The sequence below is a fragment of the Ambystoma mexicanum genome, chromosome 3p (assembly GCF_040938575.1).
Source record: "Ambystoma mexicanum isolate Mex_15411 chromosome 3p, UKY_AmexF1_1, whole genome shotgun sequence".
Taxonomy (NCBI): Eukaryota; Metazoa; Chordata; class Amphibia; order Caudata; family Ambystomatidae; genus Ambystoma; species Ambystoma mexicanum.
The window spans coordinates 902,528,568-902,549,373 of record NC_090925.1 but is presented as its reverse complement, the minus strand read 5'-3'; the positions used below and the strand labels follow the sequence as shown (position 1 = coordinate 902,549,373).

Here is a 20,806-nt window from a genome sequence, read left to right as displayed (position 1 = left end):
TGGATCTGTGCCTCTCTAAGAATAGTGAGCAAGGGGTCCACGTCTGGATTCCCCTAGTAACTTAGGGTGAGACCCAAAGTTACTTAAATATGCAGATTAACAAGGGGGGTCCTGGGAGTCCCTCTGCCAGACATTAGTCCTGGTTACGAGAGACTTACCCAGAGTCTTTAGCTCACTATCTTTCACAAAGAAGAAATATCCCAGACATATCAGTCTTTGTCCTGCCCTGGGGCAGTCCAGCACCGAAATGCTAGGCAATTCTCCTCTGAACAAGAGTACCAACAGAAACCCCAGACACGTGTTTCGGTCTGGTTGGACCTCATCAGTAGGGTGGATCTGTGCCTCTCTAAGAATAGTGAGCAAGGGGTCCACGTCTGGATTCCCCTAGTAACTTAGGGTGAGACCCAAAGTTACTTAAATATGCAGATTAACAAGGGGGGTCCTGGGAGTCCCTCTGCCAGACATTAGTCCTGGTTACGAGAGACTTACCCAGAGTCTTTAGCTCACTATCTTTCACAAAGAAGAAATATCCCAGACATATCAGTCTTTGTCCTGCCCTGGGGCAGTCCAGCACCGAAATGCTAGGAAATTCTGCTCTGAACAAGAGTACCAACAGAAACCCCAGACACGTGTTTCGGTCTGGTTGAACCTCATCACTAGAGTGGATCTGTGCCTCTCTAAGAATAGTGAGCAAGGGGTCCACGTCTGGATTCCCCTAGTAACTTAGGGTGAGACCCAAAGTTACTTAAATATGCAAATTAACAAGGGATACATTTTTTTATCTGAAATGGGTTGAAATATTTGCACTATATGATTCATGAAGGAAAAGCTTCTCCAACGAAGACTGGGCTGGCAACCTATGGTAAAAGAAAATAACATGGAAATGGATTGTAATTGTAATGTTGTTTTGTTTACGTAATCATTATGTATTTTATTGTCTTTTATGTACATTTCTTTTAATAATTATTGTTAATGTGTTTTACATTGTATATACAAAGCATATTTGCTACATGTATATTAATACATTTAAATTATTCTTTAAACACTTTGATTAAGTTGATCTCGACTGACCTTTTCATGATCAATATAGGCTTAAAGCCCCAGAAGCGTTTTTGGATTGTTGAGAAGTCTCATTGCACAAATTACAGGATGGCAGTGTCCTTGAAGAATACCATCAAAGGTAGGGATGATATTGCAAGAGCAACGTATAAAAAAAAGAAAACGGTGGCCACAAGAAATGCAGAGTTAGATGCCCTACCTTGGGAAAAGTTTTCAACTGCAGCAAACAATGCAAATTCAACTTTTTTTTTACAATTAGTGAATCATGGCTCTAGCTATTGTAATAATAAAGCCATGATTGAAACAAATGTTAAGGACACTGATTGGGCCATGCACTTCTCTAACTTACATGCGATTGATACTTGCTCACACGGTGATGCATTTGGAGGCAATGAGGGTGGAAACACTAAGATTTACTGTTGATGAAATGTTGAATGCAACACACAAACTGGCCTTGAATAAGAGCCAAGGCTCTGATGGAATCCCAGCTAACCTCTTTAAAAGCCTTGAAGCAATGTGGACTCCTGTGCTAACTATTTGAGTTTGACTTTATTCTCAGCACAGTTGTTGTAATCAAATGGTGAAGATTGGCTACTATATGCCCTATTTATAGAAAGGGCCAGAGGGACTCACTCAAGTCCTATCCGCCTATTTCCCTTTTATGTTCAACTTTTACAATATTTGGAAGGGCATTACTGAGAAGATTACAGGACTGAGTGGATGGGGAGTAGATTCTGGCAAAGACACAGTTGGGCTTCAGTGAGGGACTGGACACATAGGAGAAGACATTAAATGTGTACTTAATCATTGCCAACGGCAATTACCAGAAGTAGGAAACAATACATGTCGCGTTTATGGACCTCAGAGTCACGTTTGATAGAGTAAATCGATATAAATTATGGCAAAAATTCCAATCCATGAATTGTCCTGTGGATCTAATTAGTGTTCTGTCGTTTCTTCATCAAGACACTGTAGTAGATTGTGTAAGTGCAGGCCCTAAAGGGCACTGAAATAAATGGTTTGCATTTAAAATGGGCTCCGACAAGGTTGTGTGCTTGTCAACCTCTTGTTCTCCCTATTTTGTCAATTTCTGTATGGATATTTCAAGTGTGGGCAAAATTCCCATTCCTGTGGTAACCTACGCAGATGATACTGTTCTAATATGAAGAACTCCTTTAGCCCTGCAAAAACTCATAACTGCATACGTTGATTATATGGATAGCCTATATATGGTAATTAATGCTTCAAAATCAGTAAAATTTGGTATATCAAGCTGGGCAGACATGCATTAAACTTCCAGTTTTTAAGGAGGGTGATGAAATAATCAAACCATGCACATTATTTGAGTATTTAGGCTTTACTTTAAGCCCCGATTAGTTGGCAAACAGCATATAGCAAAGGTGCACACAAACATGACTCAGTCCCTATGAGGTATAACTAGATGTACCAAATTATTTAAAGCATGGCCGATAGGCTCCAATCTTCGGGTATACACAGCAAAATCCAAAGTCATGGAAAAACAGGGCTCTGGATTATGGGGATTCTAGAGTGTATCAACTTTACAGGTCATTGAAACTATTTTGTAAAGGGTCTGCTTGCCCTACTAGCTTCGGCCCCTACTTATTCGGTACACAAGGAAGTAGGAATGACACATTTTGAAGACAAATGCCACATGGAGGCGGTTAAGCTGTGGCTCAAAGTATAGACTAATCAGAAGGCAAGTTTTACTCTACTTTTAAAATATGCACTTACACAGGTATCTAGCTGTCTTAATTCTGTGGGAGTGACACAAAGAAATTCTTGGCCTTGATAAATGCTTGTGGAAGCTTTGACAATCCAGTGATTATGACTGCTCAAACTTCTGTAAATAACGTGATGAATTTAAAACAGTTTTAGAAAGTGAACAAGAGCAAATAGAATTGGTAAAGACAACCAGTCATGTTGTTATAATATTAACTACTGATCACATTTCTGAGTATCTGCTTTGAACTAATTATAAGAAGGAACAAATCGCTCATTACTCGGGCCAGGTTTAAGCTGTTGCTGCTGAAGGCGGTTACAGGCTTATGGTAATCAAAAGCGGTCCCGGATATAAAAAATACTAACAATGTTAATTGTTTGTTATGTAATGCACACAAAGAGGATTTGACCCACTTTCTTCTTGTTTACTTGGCATATTCAGGGATTAGAAAGTCAACATTAATACCCCTTCTTAAACAAACATCTATTAGACAATGCAGATCAGCGTTATTCTTCATTCATTATGCCGACTCCCGTTTGGTAGACATACTTTGCTAACATACTTGTGACATGCCCTGAGACAAAGAGATTTGTGGATGGACAGCCTACCAGAGTTATTTTGTTTTAGATCATTTTAATGTGATTTGTATGACATGGTTTATATATTTGTGATGTTTTTTTAACATGAATCACTTTAAAAAAAAATAATTTAAGACAAAAAGTTGAAAGGTTTAACAGTAATCTTCCATATCAATACCATACCACCTTCTCTTTTCACCACTCCTCCCCTGCCACCCCACCCCTCCCAAACCCAGGATGTGGATACGTACCTTACATATATGTTGTGCAACAAACTCCCACCTACAGAAACCCTCTACAAAACTCAGGGGAACATTCTCCCACTCTCTCCCCTCACGACAATACACCCTACCCACAAGGGGAGGAGGGAATGGTACAGAAATCTACCCAACCAGTGCCCAGCCCCTGCCTCATTACCCGGGTCCCTGAACCTCTTGAATACCTATTTCCCATCAAATTTTCTCAGAAAGCATGACCATTCCGCATCCAGAATGGAGCCCTCGCTGTGAAGTGACAAAGTAATAGCCTCCATTAGATATAGCTGATTGCCTTTAGCAGCCCACTCCCTTTACAGTGTTAAGTGCACCCTCTTCCAATACATTGCCAAGCAGGCCCTTGCCGCCACCAGCATGAAATGGGCCATGGGTGGCAGAGGCCTCCACCCCCTTCTTGCCCCCCCTCCCAATCGAAAAAGAACCAAGATGGGGTCCAACCTTCTCTAAATGCCATCTGCTTCCTTTATCCACCCCAGGACCTCCCTCCAATACGTATGTGCCTTTCCACAAGACCACCACATGTGCCAGAATGTGCATGTTCTCCACATTTACGCCAACAATTCGGACTCACTAAAGGGAACATCTTAGACAGCCTGACTGGATCATATTGCCACCTATGCAACAATTGTACCCCATGCAATTTTTTGGGCAGGCAATGAGGTCTTATATGCTCCTCCACAAATGTTCTGCCATAACAACTCATCCACCTCCCATCCTAGTCTCTTCCCCATTTGGTCCTAAGGCTATCTGTATTGCTCCCTTTTGAAAGCACCAATGTGGAATATAGCCACTATATCAGCTCCTTAGTGCACCCTTGTGTGTCCAGTACCTTCGGTGTAAGGTCCCTCTGTATTTTCGATCTCCATTTTTCCACCATCATTACCCCCGTCAGCTGTAAATAAGAATACACCGACAGCTTCCCAATTTTCAAGGAGGCTTCCAATTCCTGAACCAAAATGCATCTCCCCTTCCTCCACAGAAAAAATGCTGGAAAATGTGCTGGGAATTCCGACACCAGCACTTTTTCCTGACCAGCCAAGAACAAGTCAGCCGGTAGGGGCACTGATCTACCGGCAGGCCTGACCTGGCAGTAGTTCAGGCGCCTTCTGGCAGAAAAAATGCCAGAATCACTGGCACCGGTACTGCCAGTGCAGGTGATTCCAGCAATCTCACCCCATGGAGTCCTCTTGAACTCCATGGGAATGGGAACTTACCGCCACTCCGCCATCCGTAATATCCCTGTAATAACGGGATATCAGGCGGCGAAGATGGTAAGGCGGGTTTGCCAGTAACCCACCAGAATGTAGCCTGATACTGAGATCCGATGTGCGAACTTCAGTCGTACAAATATTACACTGAGAATGGTTAAAATATATGCATTGGGACTTATTTAGGTGTCACCCTCTAAGCCATATGCAAGGAATTGTTAATTAAGTTTCTCAGTTTTGTTACCTTGAATTCTTTGTAAACAAAAGAAACTTGGGGTACTACTGATGGGGCCCCTAGGAGACCCTCGCGTATGGAAACAAGGCACAATCACCACACACAAACTGATACGCCAGACACGAGGTTCAATTCCCAAAAGCTAGGGTTTATTGCAAAGCAAATAGTCTCAGTTGGCCAACTGGGTCTCACGTCCCGCAACGTGTGTCTCCAGACCCCGAGGGACGCAAGAGAGCGAGCATTATACAACAGTTACATATATACAAAACGAACATCTCACTATCAGTAATGACATGTTCGATACCGCCCATAATGTATTTCCTTTGAAATGGATTCGATGATTGACAATTGTGATAAATATGACACCTTCAGACATTTATTTTAGCAACAGTTTGCAATCTGCGGACTTGCAGACATGATTTTAGGGTACACACTGCTCTTGTTCTTTCAAGCAAGCTGTGTGCAGGGGAGAGACACATTCCAGGCCTTGTTATCTTCTAGTTTCTATTCGTGTGCTAGGGATCAACTCGCTCTACAGGGCTCAGTGAAGGGGTGCCGTAAAAGGGAGCATAATTCAAGCCATTAATTGTTCGTTCCTACCATTTCTACCGCATCAGCGAGACTAGCTGGCACCTGCGTAGTGATTAAATGCCTTGTTGCTTACTTACAAGGACTTGTGCGGGAGGAGACTGGGCATTGCTGTCTGCATTACCACACTATCTACCTCCATCCATCCACCCACCCCTCCATCCACCCTACCTACACCCACCCACCCAACCTCAATCTACCCTATCTACACACACTACCACCATACCATCTTCCTCCAAACCTCCATCCACCCTTTCTCCACCACCCACCCTATCCCCAGACTCTCTACCCACACCCACCCACCCTATCCCCAGTCTCTCTACCCACACCCACCCACCCTATCCCCAGTCTCTCTACCCACACCCACCCACTCTCTCTACCCATATCCACCCACCAGACTCCCACTCTCTCTACCCCCACCTGCCCCCACTCTCTCTACCACAACCAGCAACCCTACAACCACTCTCTCTATAGCCCACCTACCCACCATAACCCCCACTCTCTCTACCTCCACTCACCCACTTTACCCCCACTATCTCTACCCCACCCACCCTACCCACCCTACCCCATTCTCTCTGTCCCCAAACACCCAGTACCCCAACCAACCCTACCTTTACTCTCTCTACCCCCACCCACCCTACCTCCACTCTCTCCATCCCCACAAACCCACCCTACCTCCACTCTCTCCACCCCCACCAACCTACATACCCTACCTCCACTCTCTCTAAAACCTCCACTCTCTCTAATACCTGCACTCTTTCTACCCCCACTGACCCACCCTACCTCCGCTCTTTCTATCACCCACACACCATTCCCTACCTCCATCCACCCACCCTACCTCAACTCTCTACCACCGCCACCCTACACCCACCCACCTGCCTACCCCCACTCTCTTTGTCCACCACCCACCGTAACCCAGTCTCTCTCTACCAACTCTCTCAACCCATACCCAGCCACCCACCCACCCACTGGAATCCCACTCTCTCTAACCCCACCCACCCAATCCCCACACTGTCTACAGTCACCCACCCACCCTACCGCCACTATCTCTACCCCACCCAACCACCACGTTCTCTACCCCACTAACCCACAATACCTCTACTCTCACTACCACCACCCAATCACCGTACCACCACTCTCTACCCCTCCAGCCTACCTCCACTGTCTCTACAAATCCATACCCACATACCCTATATCCACTCTCTCTGCAACCCACCCACCCTACCTCCACACTCTACCCCACCGACCCAACCTAGCGCCACTCTCTAACCCCAAAACCCATTGTATCATCACTCTCTACCATCCACCCTACACCCAATCTCTTTAGCCCCACCCACCCTACTGTCACTCTCCCTATGCCCACTCTCTCCACACCCACCTACCTGATGCACGCCCAGTTTGTCTATCCCCACTCACCCCACCACCACTCTGTCTCTACCTCCACTCTTTCTACCCTACCCACTCAACCTACTCCCACTCTCTCCACCCCATGCACACAACGTACCCCCACTCTCCCCACCCCCACCCACCCTACCCCCACTATCCCCACTCTCATAAACCCACCCAATTTCAACTCTATTCACCCCCACTCACCCTTCCATCACTCTCTCGACCCCAACCAACCACCCACCTGACCTCCAATCTACCCCAAGCAACCTACCTCAACTTTATTTAAACCTACCTAGCCTACCACCACTCTCTCTGTATCCATTGACCCATCCTACTTCCACTATCTCAACCCCCACCCACCCTACCTCCACAAACCCTTCCGCCACCCACCCTTCCTCCACTTACTCTACATACACCCATTCACCATACCTCTATTGGCTACCCCACCACCCATCCTACCCCACTCTCTATCCCACCCACCCTAACCCCACTCTGTCTACAAACACCCACCCACCCTATCGCCACCATCTCTACCTCACCCAACCTCCACGCTCTGTACCCCACTAACCTAAACCACAATACCTCTACTCTCACTACCACCCCCCAACCACCCTACCACCACTATCTCTACTCCTCCAGCCTACCTCCACTTTCTCTACAAATCCATACCCACCTACCATATATCCACTCTCTCTGCCTCCACCCACTTTACCCCCCACCAACCCAACCTAGCACAACTCTCTAACCCCACCACCCATCCTACCAACACTCTCTACCACCCACCCTACACCCACTCTCTTTACCCCCACACACCCTACTGCCACTCTCCCTATGCCCACTCTCTGTACATCCACCTACCTAACATACTCCCAGTTGGTCTACCCCACGTACCCTATCCCCACTCGCTCTCTGCTCTCAAACACTCTCTACCTCCACTCTTTCTACCCTACCCACTCAACCTACTCCCACTCTATCTACCCCATACACACAACGTACCCCCACTCTCCCCACCCCACCAACCCTGCCCCACCTATCTCCACTCTCATCCACCCACCCTATTTCAACTCTATTCACCCCCACTCACCCTTCCGCCACTCGCTCGACCCAACCAACCACCCACCCGACCTCCACTCTCTCAACCCCAGCCAACCTACCACAACTCTCTTTACACCTACCCACCCGACCTCCGCTCTCTCTACCCCAGCCAGCCTACCTCAACTCTCTTTACACCTACCCAGCCTACCACCACTCTCTCTATACCCATCAACCCGCCCTACTTCCACTCTCTAAACCCCCACCCACCCTACCTCCACAATCCCTTCCGCTACCCACCCTACCTCCACTTACTCTACATACACCCATCCACCCTATCTCTACTCTCTAACCACACCACCCATCCTACACCCACGCTCTACCATCCACCCTACACCCACTCTCTTTACCCCCACTCTCTTTACCCCCACCCACCCTACTGCCACTCTCCATGTGCCCACTCTCTCTACATCCACCTACCTTACGTACTCCCAGTTTGTCTACCCACACTCTCCCTCTACCCTCAAACACTCTCTCTACCTCCACTCCTTCTACTCTATCCACTCAACCTACTCCCACTCTCTCTAACCCATACACCCACCCTACCCCCACTATCTCCACTCTCATCCACCCACCCTTTTTCAACTCTATTCACCCCCACTCACCCTTCCACCACTCTCTCAACCCCAACCAACCACCCACCCGACCTCCACTCGCTCTACCTCAGCCAACCTACCTCCACTCTTTTTAAAACCTACTCCGCCTACCACCACTCTCTCTATACCCATCACACCACCCTAATTCCACTCTCTCAGCCCCCACCCACCCTACCTCCACAAACCCCTCTGCCACCCACCCTACCTCCACTCACTCTACATACACCCATCCACCCTACCTCTACTCTCTACCCCAACACCCATCCTACCCCACTCTCTACCCCACCCACCCTAACCCCACTTTTCCTATCCCCACTCTCTCTACATCCACCTACCAAACCTACTCGGAGTATCTCTACCCTCCCCAACCCAATCCCCATTCTCTCTACCATCAACCATTCTCTTTACCACCACTCTCTTCACCCTACCCACTTAAACTACCCTCACTCTCTCTACCCCATGCACAAAACCTACCCTCACTCTCCCCACTCCCACCCAACCCCCTCTCACCACCATCACCCACCCACCCTACTTCCACTCTATCCACGACCACCCACCCACCTGCCACCACTCTCTCGACATCACCCACCCACCCTGCCATCACTCTCTCTCTACCCCACCCACCCTGCCATCACTCACTCTCTACACCACCCACCCACCCTGCCATCACTCTCGCTACCCCACCCACCCTTACCTCACTCTCTCTACCCCACCCACCCTTACCCCACTCTCTCTACCCCACCCACCCTTACCCCACTCCCTCTACCTCTACAATCCCGAACCCCACTCTCTCTACCCCTATCCACGCACCTACATGTTCACCCTACATCCATTCTCTCTACTGCCGACCCTACCCCACCTCCACTCTCTCTACCCTCACCCACCCACACTAACCCCACTTTCTCTACCCAAACCTATCGACCCTGCTCCAATCTCTTTACTCCCACCCACCATACCGCCACCCACCCTCCCCCACTCGCTCTACCACAACCAGCCTCCCTCAGTCTCTCTATCCCCAGCCTAACCCCACCCTCTATACCTCCACCCACCTACTCTACCCACACTCTATGCTCCCCCCTCTCATCCTTGCTGAAACACTTTTGCTGTATTGCATAGCCTCTCACTCTCAACCTTTATTGCTCATATTTCCTCTTGCTCATCATCGATGGCACCCTCTCTCAATCGCGTCCTCCCTTGCTCTATTCTCCTTCTCATCCCCTTGCACACCTGCGCCCCTTATCGTATCCTCTTTTGAAACTTTGCACCCTGGTGCCTATAAATGCAAAACGCGAAGAACAGCAGTAAAGGCCCAAACTATTGGCTTTGCCAATGCTTGTTACAGCTGTGTCCGGTCTCTCTCATAGCACCGTCTGGTTGTCAAGACTAAGAAGCCAGGGTCGTAGCAGCAGAAGCACCTGTGGAGTTTTAAGATGTGTGTCACCCAGGGGTGTCACGAAGGGGCTCCGTGCACGGCTCTCAAATGCATTTTAATTCTGCTCGTTCCATGGTGCTGTGATTTACAGTTTTGTTGTCAGATAAGGGCTGTCCGGTATTCAGCAATGAATCAAAAATGGGACAAGTTCACATGTAGTGACCCTTTCATGTGCAAAATCTCAACTCTTCATGCAAAGTGTTAATGTTGGGGCTGTTCATTTTGATGGGCCATTTGCATTTTGAAAGTCAAGATAATAGATCCCACCAGCTATTTGGTTTATTTGTGAAGGGAAAGGCCAAATGTGCATTTATAGAATTTTACAAATCTGTAAAGAATATGTTTATCAGTAATGCAAACAACCAACAGTAGACTTCAGGCAACTCTTGTTTTTGCAGTGTCACGTGTGAATAGGGCATCCAGGCCTGCCTCCTTATTTGCACTCTGCCACTTACTGCTCTTCAATGATGAATGAAAAGCAAAACTATGAGCACCAGAAGGAAGAGAAACACTCAGCACAGGATGAACTACTCACACCTGACCGACATGGCGTCAGCAAGTATATATCTCTGCTTCACAACCACCATATAGAGTAAGGGGGCAGTGGTGGAAAAGAAGATGACTAGTGGCCAGGGTTTGTTTTTCAGCCAATGCCAACTTGCATTTGATTTGCTGTAAACATTTTGGAAAAGCTAAACTACGAGTCCCAGAATGCAAAACACTGTTGAATAAACAGACCGGACTGGATACAAGATGTGAAGACATGATATGGAGCAACTTCCCAATACTTACATTTTTGTTGGAATGTAGTCCCCTTCCCTCTAGCTAACCACTTTCAAGTGCGAGTTACACTATTTATGGCCTCCAGGCCCACATCAGCCGTCAGGCCTGCTTCTTGTAGATCTGCATTTCCTTTGGGAAAATAACATTTCAATATTGTGTAAGGAAGCCCGATATCGGTCTCGAGAGGATAACTCAGCGGCAACGTGCTCGCCTTGGAAGCAAGACTATACAGAGCAACACAGGTTCAATCCCCGGGTCTGCGCTTAAAAACATCTAGGTATTAAGCGCGTTATAAATAACCGATCATATCATATCAATAATTCTGTATGATATGCTTAACAAGTCAACAACGAAGACAAAACGGAGATATTTGATAAACGGCCAGTTTCTGTTAAAGGCTAGGAGGAATGGGTGAAAAGTCACTTATCTCATCTGATAAAAATAATACAGTTAGTGGAAAATATTTTTTGGCAGGATTATTATATGACTGGTCTATACCCACAAAAGATTGGGAAAAGCCAGCTTAATGCAAGGGGTGCATAAACCAGCTTTTAAACTGTATTGCTCCTATAAAATGTATTTAGTTGGGCAGTAATGGCAACATTTCTTAAAAATTGCAACAGACCATTCCGTTTTTGGTGTGCTCATTATAAAATGGCTAATGAATCAATCACTCTCACCTCTTTCTCACTGTGACTTTCTTTTGGAATGTTGGCTTGGTGTGATAATGTGCCTGCTGCAGTGATTTTTGTGAAATCTGCAGCTAGATCTCTGCTGAAGGTTAACACATTGAGCTGTTCCAATGATTCGCTGCCTTACTAAGCTTAAATCAAAGCATCTAGGAAGGTTTTTAAAACTTTTCTTTTAAACTAACTTTTTCAGAAATTAAATGTTCAGAGGGTATTAAGTGAAAACGTGGTTTTATTATGATCGAGAATTTTTTTTAAACAATTTAGAAAGACCACAGAGCGGTCTTTCTAAATCAAACTGTCATGTACCTGCTGCTTGCAGGGGCTGACAGGCACAACAGGACCAGGAAGAGCCGTCGTCTGAGAACAGGTAAGTGTTTATGTGTGTGTGAGTGTGTGTGGGGGGAGGCAGGCAGGGGCAGCTGATGAGAGTGGTTTGGTGAGTGAAACCCCCCGTTTTTACAGACATCCCACCAGCGAGGTTCGGGGTGGGGGGGTCAAAGGGATATTTATGCTTTTTGCAGGCCATAATCGGCCGAAATAAATCGGTCTTTTTGGTAGGCGACCAACAAAAAGCGGAAATAGCACAGAACCGTTCAGAGTCCTCTAGTGATCTGGCAAGATGAGCAGGTGGGTTAATGCACATGTTGTTCAAATTGGGAAGGCTAGCAATCTGCTTGTATAGCTGAAAAATATGCCTGCTGAAATTTCCTGCTAAATCCAATAGATCAGTGACATATGATTGCTTTGCCATTAAGACTGCACTTTCATAAATATTATGTTCTGGCGGAGTGATGTGGCACTGCCCCATTTGCCAATTTCTGAGCGATATGAGCTGGGAGGGTTTGGAAATTCAATAAATGGCCCAGAAATTGGCCAATAAGAAGGGAGAGCATGACTTTCTCAGCCACTGCAGTGGCTGGGCGCTAAGCATGGTCCACCTTCTCATGACAGGAGGGCCATGCTGAGAGTTCTGCCACCCACATAGCTCCCCACTTCGCCCAGGCTGCACCTGACAGACACAGCCCGAGTGCCCATGAAATCCCAACCCAACCCCCAGCTCTTTATCTGACCTAGATTGCCCTTGAAAATCCAGATCGCCTCTGGCATACACTACCTGGATAAATGGCTCTGCCTCCAGAGGCCGTGTGCCATCTTTGCCGGGCTACATCTGGAAGACGTGGCCTGGCCTTGCTTCAGAGCCCCCCTCCCCCTATATTTGCCAGGGCATAGCCGGCAGACGTGGCCCAGATACATTTAGGAAGCTCCTCCCTCAGTACGTTGGTTTGTACTGAATAACCAGGGAGTCAGGCAGTTCGGGTGCAATCTCCCTAAGGAGATTGCCTCACATTTGTAGGTCCCCGTACATCCCACCCCAACAACAGCTTTATAGACGCCTCCTCAGGCCGTTGTGGGAGCTTTGGACCTGTAAACCTTGTTAAACATCCTTGCTACGATCGAGCCAGTCTTCATGGCCCATAACTCCTAGGTGTCCCTCTGGCAGGGACTATAAGCCTTAATTACCAGATGTTGATCATTATTGTCCTCCTCTCAGCCAATCAGAATATTCTGAGTGCAGTCAATAACTACTGGTATTGACTGCATTCTAAACATTCTCTCTGTGCTTTGAAACACTTGTGTATAAGCGCATAGTAAATAAACAATCACCAATCAATCAATCTTAAAAAGCAGTCAGTGAAACAACACTGCAATTTCAGGACAATACTTCTTTTAACAAGACACACCCTTTGTTGGAGGACCATTATTTCAGTGCCATGTCTATTTCAACGCAGCTAAGAGAAAGGTAAAGCTTGGGAAAATGCTTTCACTTTCTTTTGGAGAAAATGTTTACTTTCACACCCAATGCGTGGTGATGCTAAACCTGTGCTAGATCAAACAAGTTTGCAATTAAAATGCTTAACATATGACGACAACCTTGTTATTTAAATACTACCAAAAAAACACATTTTATTTACTAATATTGTTTGCCATTTACTTTATTTACTATTATTTTTTTCTTCACCGTCAAAACTCAAAACTATACATTGCTATTAGTACTATGTGTAAACAGACTTATGGAACTGGGAAGCAGTCATTTTAGCTTTGGATTATTACTCTTTCCCCAATTTATGTCCCTTAGCTTTGCCTCAGGCCATACATTGCGGGTGGATCATTATACAGAGGTAATGAGCTCTACCTTCGTCTATAAGGCTATGTTATGGACCCTGCAAGCAACCTTATCAATGGTTAAGCAAGACATTGGAGTGGTGAGTGTGGTATTATTCCATTAGATAGTACATTTGGTTGAGGATTTCTATATGCAAGATTTAAAAGAATTGATCATATGTAGTGACTACGTAGCGGAATTATGACTATGGGCTTTATTTGGCACTCAGTTCGTCAGGGCCAAATACGTCTACACAGCTGCATAGATATAAGGGAAGTGGTTATCCTAGTCCTCAGAGATAAAATGACTGTATACCAACATCTGTAGGACAGGAGCTGGTGTATCGCTGGGGCCACACATTAATCTGCAGAGGCATTCACGTCAAAGTGGCAAAGTGCCACCATCGCGCCCAGAAACACTTGTGTACAGGCGCGTTCTAAATGCCATATCATATCATATCTTACCTAGTGACACAAATACTAGGAAAAAGTGGTGTATCTCTTGTACGCGCAGCCTGGTGGGAACAGAAGCAGCCAGCAGAACAGTGAACACTGACCTCTGACTAAAGAACTCCAGAGAAAAATGGCAATGAAATCCAAGGTAGCAGCTTGAGGTTTTATAGCCACACCTCCCAAATGCATGTAACCAGAGGTGAGAAGCAGTGAAAGCTGCAGAACGACGATGAGCGGGGCACCAATAAAACCAGTGGTAACAGGACAGTCTTCCCACCAATGGGGTGAAGTCATGTTAATGTTAATGGATATTTATACCGCGCACTATCACCATGGGAGTTATGACTAGGGCAAGAGACTTGGAAGATGTGACAGAGACAATTACAAAGCCTAGACTAGAGAGGGCCCAGAGAATGTTGCAAGTCGGAAGGGCTTGAACTTTGATCGAACTGGATCTACATGGAAGTCTGTATCAGAGAGCCATGATGTCTTGGGGTTTCTGAGACCAGAACATGGCAGCATGCAATCCACAGAGAATCCAGGACAAGTTTGCCAGAGAATTAAGTGACACTAGAAAAACCCACAAGAAATCTGTGAGAAAACCTTCAGGAACTGCAATGATTTAACTGATATTTCGAGAGACGAAAAATGTGCTCTGTGAAGCCAAAGAAGTATCTGATAGTGGAAGTTTGCAAGAAAATTTGAGAGGGACAAGTAGAAGTATGAGAAAAGTGCCCAGCAAACAGAGAGCTAGGGGATGTGAGAGCACACATCAGGCCAGGTTTTGCTTGTTATCAAAGGTAGTCAAAGTAGCAAAGCAATCTATACAGACTGAGATTAAGAAAGCTCAGACATTGAATTCTGAAGGTTGACAAGTGTCTAAGTAGTAGAAAGTAGCAGTAATTATTATATAGTACAAATATCTATTAAGCACAGTATTTACAGGTTTAGTTTGGAGGCACTATAATAATGGACAGCACAACAATACAAAGTCATGAAACCAGTAGCCATAATAAGCCAGGTATCAAAGATAAAAAAAAGTTATATACAATCAGGAAAGACTGTTTGAGAACAAAAGCTCGGACACTGCTTTGTGGAAAAGTGCAGTCAAAGTGCCTAACAAAGACTGAGAGAAGGAATGGTCAGAAATAGTCAAGTGCCAATGCGCCCTAAAACATTGAGAGAGAAAAAGCCCGGACGTGGGCTATGGGTTAAAAAGTGAAAGTATCAAAGTGTGGAACAGACAGGAGACACTGTGGAAGAAAGAGAGGCCGGATGCCAAATTCTGGGAAATGTAGTAAAAGTACAAAAGCATCCAACACCATCATGAAAATAAGAAACACCTGACATTGCATTTCGGGAAATGGATTTAGAAGTAGACATAAGTAGTAGCCACAAGTGTGGCAATCACTCTTACTAGTATAGGCTTGGATACAGTGTCTCACAAGGGAAAATGATGACTCTTGGCGAGCGAGTAGATATCAGTTTCAGTGAAACTGATATCTACTCGCTCGCTAGGAGTCATAATAAAGACCTTATATACTTCCCCTGATTAGAGACCTCTATCCATCTTTTCAGGTTAGGAATCCAAGTTAGGATTGTTCAAGAAAGGTTCTATCTTCTATAAAGAAGAATAAGGAATCCACTTTATGATTGATCAAGAAAATCCTATCTTCTATTAAGAAAAAATCTTCCATCTAATTAAGTCAACCCTTGCACTATTGCATATGTGACAGGAACAAGGTTAGGGAAGTTTTGAACTAGGGCAATTGCAACCACCTAGTATACTCTCATTAAGTTAAGAGTAATTCGAATTTTGGTTCAAAGGGTTTAACTTTCAGTCTTGATGATATTATTATGGTTCAGAATACAAGGTCAAATAGTGAGGTCATGCAAATTGCTTTGCCATTAATTGTTTGTGAAACTGTGTGTGAAACTTTTTAGACATTTTTGTAAAATAATTTATTTTGGAGAATATGTCACTTTAAAAGGTACGATCAAATGTTGACATGATATTTAGATACTTAAATAATTGTAATTTATGCTTGATTTTTTTCTATAGATTAAATTTGAAAACGTTATTTGCCCCTGAAGAAGAGAATTATCTCGAAACGCGTTGGGCTTAATTGTTTGTTCTAATAAAAATTGTATATGAAATTATAACCTATTGGTGAAGTGTACTATTTATAACAGAATTGTAAATGCATTTTTGTAAAAAAGATTTTCGGAAAAAGGTGTGGTGAAAATACCAAGATATATTGTAAACTGTTTGGCTTGTATATTCGGCCATTGACAGTGTGCAGGGGACGAAGGTTCCTTAACTGGGAACTATTTTTGTTCTTGTTCATTTCACATATGCCAGGGTTGATTCTCATCTCCTCTGCACCTAAAATTCCACAAATATCGAATAGTAATTTAACATGAGATTTTAATAAGGTTATAATATATTAGGAGTGCGAGGTACCTGCTTCTTTTAGACTCTGCCAGGGAAGTGTCAGAAAAGGATTATGAGCTTGAAGGAACAAGCCACCTTGTTCCTTCAAGCTTTGCCACCTCGCCCCGCCGCATTTACAACTTCAAAGCGCAAAACAAAAAATGTTACCAAATAAAAAATCACCTCCCCCAGGCCAGGATGAAGAGCGTCTCCAAAATACGACAAATGGTGTGACGAAAAGCAAGTGTTATGGCGCCCAAGGGGACGAGTCAAACAAATGACATTGTGTTTTACATTTTCTATGTAAATGGCATATTTTCCATCGTCACCGTCCCACCTACCAATTAACATGGCTTCCATCGAGGAGGATTTTGGAATGAGCTGCCCTACTCCCAGCATACTGAGCACACCTGAGCCTGGGAGTGTGCAGCAAGGTGTGTGTACATGTCACCTCCCCAGGACTAGGATGAAGAGCGTCTCCAAAATACATTAACTGGTGTGACGAAAAGCAAGTGCTACGGACCCCAAGGGGACTAGTCGCACAAACGCCATTGTGTTTTACCTTTCCATTGTGTTTTACATTTTCTATGCAAATGGTATTATTTTCATCATCACCGTGGCCTCCCTCCAGAAGGATTTTGGAATGAGCTGGCTTGCTCCTAGCATGCTGAGCGCACCCGAGCCTGTGGGTGTGCAGCAAAGTGCGTGTACATGTGGCAGAGCAGGCGGACCGGATCCGGTCTCAGCGGCTGCAGGAAAAGATCATACGTCCCCTGCCCAGCTACTTGTGGCGCTCGTAATGCAGTATCCCTGTGTATGCATCCTCGCTGGGGCAACCAGCATATCATTCATCCTCTCAGTACTTTGCTCAGAAAATTCTAGTACGTTTCTGTCACCACTAACATCAGAGGGATGCTGTATAAATCCCAGTAATTTACCATTGCTACGCCTAGACTGATTAAAACTAGCCACTCCTTTCACTCCTTTGAAAGATCGGGTTCATTCACCACAGCCCGTAGAGCCCTGCGCTGCTGCAAACCGAGATTGGCTGAAAGAAAATGGCTACCTTGTGGAAAAAAACACATACTCTACACCAGGGGTCTCCAACCTTTACGTTAGCTAGAGCTACTTGTAGTGGATGCCAACAGTGGAGAGCTACTAGCGGACGATATCGGGGTGGGGATATTTATAAGCCTCGGAATTTTTGCCAATATTTTTTTGGCTCGATTATTTCCCCTCTATAAACAGATGGAATAACCTATGCCTTCACAAATATATTAAGAACTTCAAAAAACTCTTTGTTGCATTATTATTTATTAGTAGCTGTCTCAAAAAGACAGATATTTGTTGGACTACCATACAAATATCCTGTAATTTTTGTGCCCCTTCCTTTGCGTTTTATGCAGGCTTTCTACATGCTAGGCACACTATTATTTTCCAAATAAAAAAAAAGTAATTTCCAAATTGAAAAATGTTGCTTGGTTCAAAAGTTTTCTTTGAAATGTTTTTTTTTGTCAGACACCACACATACTCTGTTATTTGCCGGTAAGATAGCTCAGCGGGTTGAGCGCTCGCTGCTGCTATCTGAGCGTGATCTGCAGGTCGCAGGTTAAAATCCCGGCAAGGCCAACTCAGCCTTTCATCCTTCTGAGGTCTATACACGTACCAATTTCAGTTGGGTGATATTGCATGTAAATATGTGCTCTGTAAAGCGCTTTGGATTAAGGCGCTATATAAATAACACATCATTATTATTTGTGTGCCCCTCTGTGTTTTAGTACAAGTTATATTTATAAAGATGTTAAATGCTTGTCAAACTGGTTAATCACAAATGCTTCTGTTATGCTGACAGCAATTTTTAGGAAATTAAACTGTGGGTTCATGGGTGCCAACTTTTGATTTTCACAGGGGCAGAAATATCCTCACCTCAGCCCTGAATATAAGCAAGCAACCAGCCCACCCATACCCTGGCCAAACACATTGTATAGCACTTTGTTTATAATGCATTGCAAAAAGTCATACAATTAACAACCTGTAGTTTTTAATATATAACATCTCAGCATCGGTCTGTCAACCTGCTGAACTACCCTGGTAGGCTTCTACTGTACAGCGTGTCTATGGATTGCTTAATGTACTAAAAGTGGGTGTACTTGTGTCATGGAAGTGATTTAAAGTGGAAATGTACGGTGTGGAATTTGGAAAGAAATTGCACCATTTTTTAAAATATTATTTTGAACATTTCCAGGCGAGCAGCAGTGCTACTGTGATATTTTCATTGCGTGGTCACAATGATCCTGATCCTGCCCCAGCCCCTCCAACATCTCTGGCAAACAAGAGCAGCTTGCTTAAGAAAGACTGTCGTGGGGGCGCACATGGCCAACTGTGGTACTACAGGCGGCCTGCAGAAGCATAACGTGATACTGACATTTGTCAGTGGATTTACAAGCAGTTCCAAGTGGCACAGTAGCCAAGCTCTCTGCCTGCAATTAGGCTGACTAGGGTTCTGATCCTGAACACGGAACATGGCTGCAAAAATCACCACTAAATAATATAACTTAGGATAGATGTTTACTGAAAAGGCTCAGGCCGATCGACTGTTTGGTGACCTCTGCTCTACACCCAATCACATCATACCAACATCACTAACAGGTAACATACTGCACATCCAATCAGGTACTCCTTACATCACAAAACACTTGATCAACACCCACAAATAGGTACATGGACATTTTCAGGGACATTTTGCAACAAAACAATGTAATACATAAATAGAATAAATTAAAATATATTACATAACTTTAAAATAAAAAAAATTAAAATAACTTTTAAGAAACAGTAACATATCGTTTCTGCCATTTTGGAAGTAAAAATGGCTGGCGAATTCAGCACACAATACACATGCAGGCAAAGAGTGCACACGGTGTGTGGTTTTTGGTCGGGATGGGTGGAAAATCATATAGATTTGATTTAGGAATAGGCATTAAATGGGTGGACACATAACCAAACAACACCAAAAGCCTATGTATCCAACCTCATATGCCATTTCCACTGAAAGGCATTACAGACCCTCATTCACAGCTCTTATTTGAAGCTCTTATTTGAATGAAAATAGTTTCAGATTAAAGATAGCGCTTACAGCGTCACCCAAAAGCCAAAACTAGAAAGGCCTTGTTTTGGTTGGACCTACAAACACTCAGGCTGGTGGGCAGCTACCACCAAAGCCGGTCCAAAACCTCAATGATTAAGGATTCACTGATGTCACACTGAAAAGTGTTCAGGTGGATTAAAACCTTAGTAGGAGGTTAAGAATCGTTCATGTTTTAGTGCCACCTAAACGTTTAAACTCAACAGAAAGTTACAATATGGATGGTGGTTTTACAATATGGATTCATAAAATCTTCCAAACATTGTTAACAAGTGCCACACTGAAAATAAAACCGCATTGGTTTCCTTTTTTTTGGCCTTGCATTGATGTTTTACCTGTGTACAAAATTGCAAGTCCCATCTATCGGATCGATAATCCATGTTGGGCTGTTTGTGAGCCTGCACTGAGAGCCAGAAGAGGTTGATTCCTCCCCAATAAACCTATAGAGGTAACGGAAAGAAAAACGGAGACTACATAAATTAAAGAACATGTCAGGTACTAAACCTTCAGTTTTCTAATGGAGCTATTAAGAATACAATGCTTTACTTTGTACAAATGTGCTGTACGCTTAAACAATATGACATTCTTGCTAAATACTATTTCACTCTTAGTCACCAAGGGAATTCAAGAACATAAATAGTAGAATGCTAAAAGCTATTGGCTATAATAATGCAAAGAAGTTTGAGTCAATTATTGTTATTGGTTACGATTAAGTCATAGATCCCCAATTAAATTGGGTAACCTTCTAAGTCCTACTTTTTGTCATCACATTACTTACCCATGAAAGAGGTTCCCATCCCGTGCAGGTATAATGTTTTATTTTTTACCCTCAAAATCTCTTTTTCAACTCTTCATTCTCCTTCTAAGGGAGGAAACTCCCGCACCATCTTTTGACCACATCAATGCCAGTTATGGCTGCAGGAGCACAGCTTAGTCAATACCA

At 44.4% G+C, this 20,806-nt stretch overlaps 1 protein-coding gene across 1 annotated transcript in view; it reads right to left on the bottom strand.

Moving 5' to 3' along the window:
* The window catches only part of IMPA2 (inositol monophosphatase 2), a 452,625-nt gene that overhangs the window by 258,800 nt on the left and 173,019 nt on the right, over positions 1-20,806 (bottom strand). Inside the window, exon 3 of the mRNA XM_069652140.1 lies at positions 20,199-20,303. Coding sequence (XP_069508241.1) covers positions 20,199-20,303 — 105 coding nt within the window. The remainder of the gene's footprint in view (positions 1-20,198; positions 20,304-20,806) is intronic.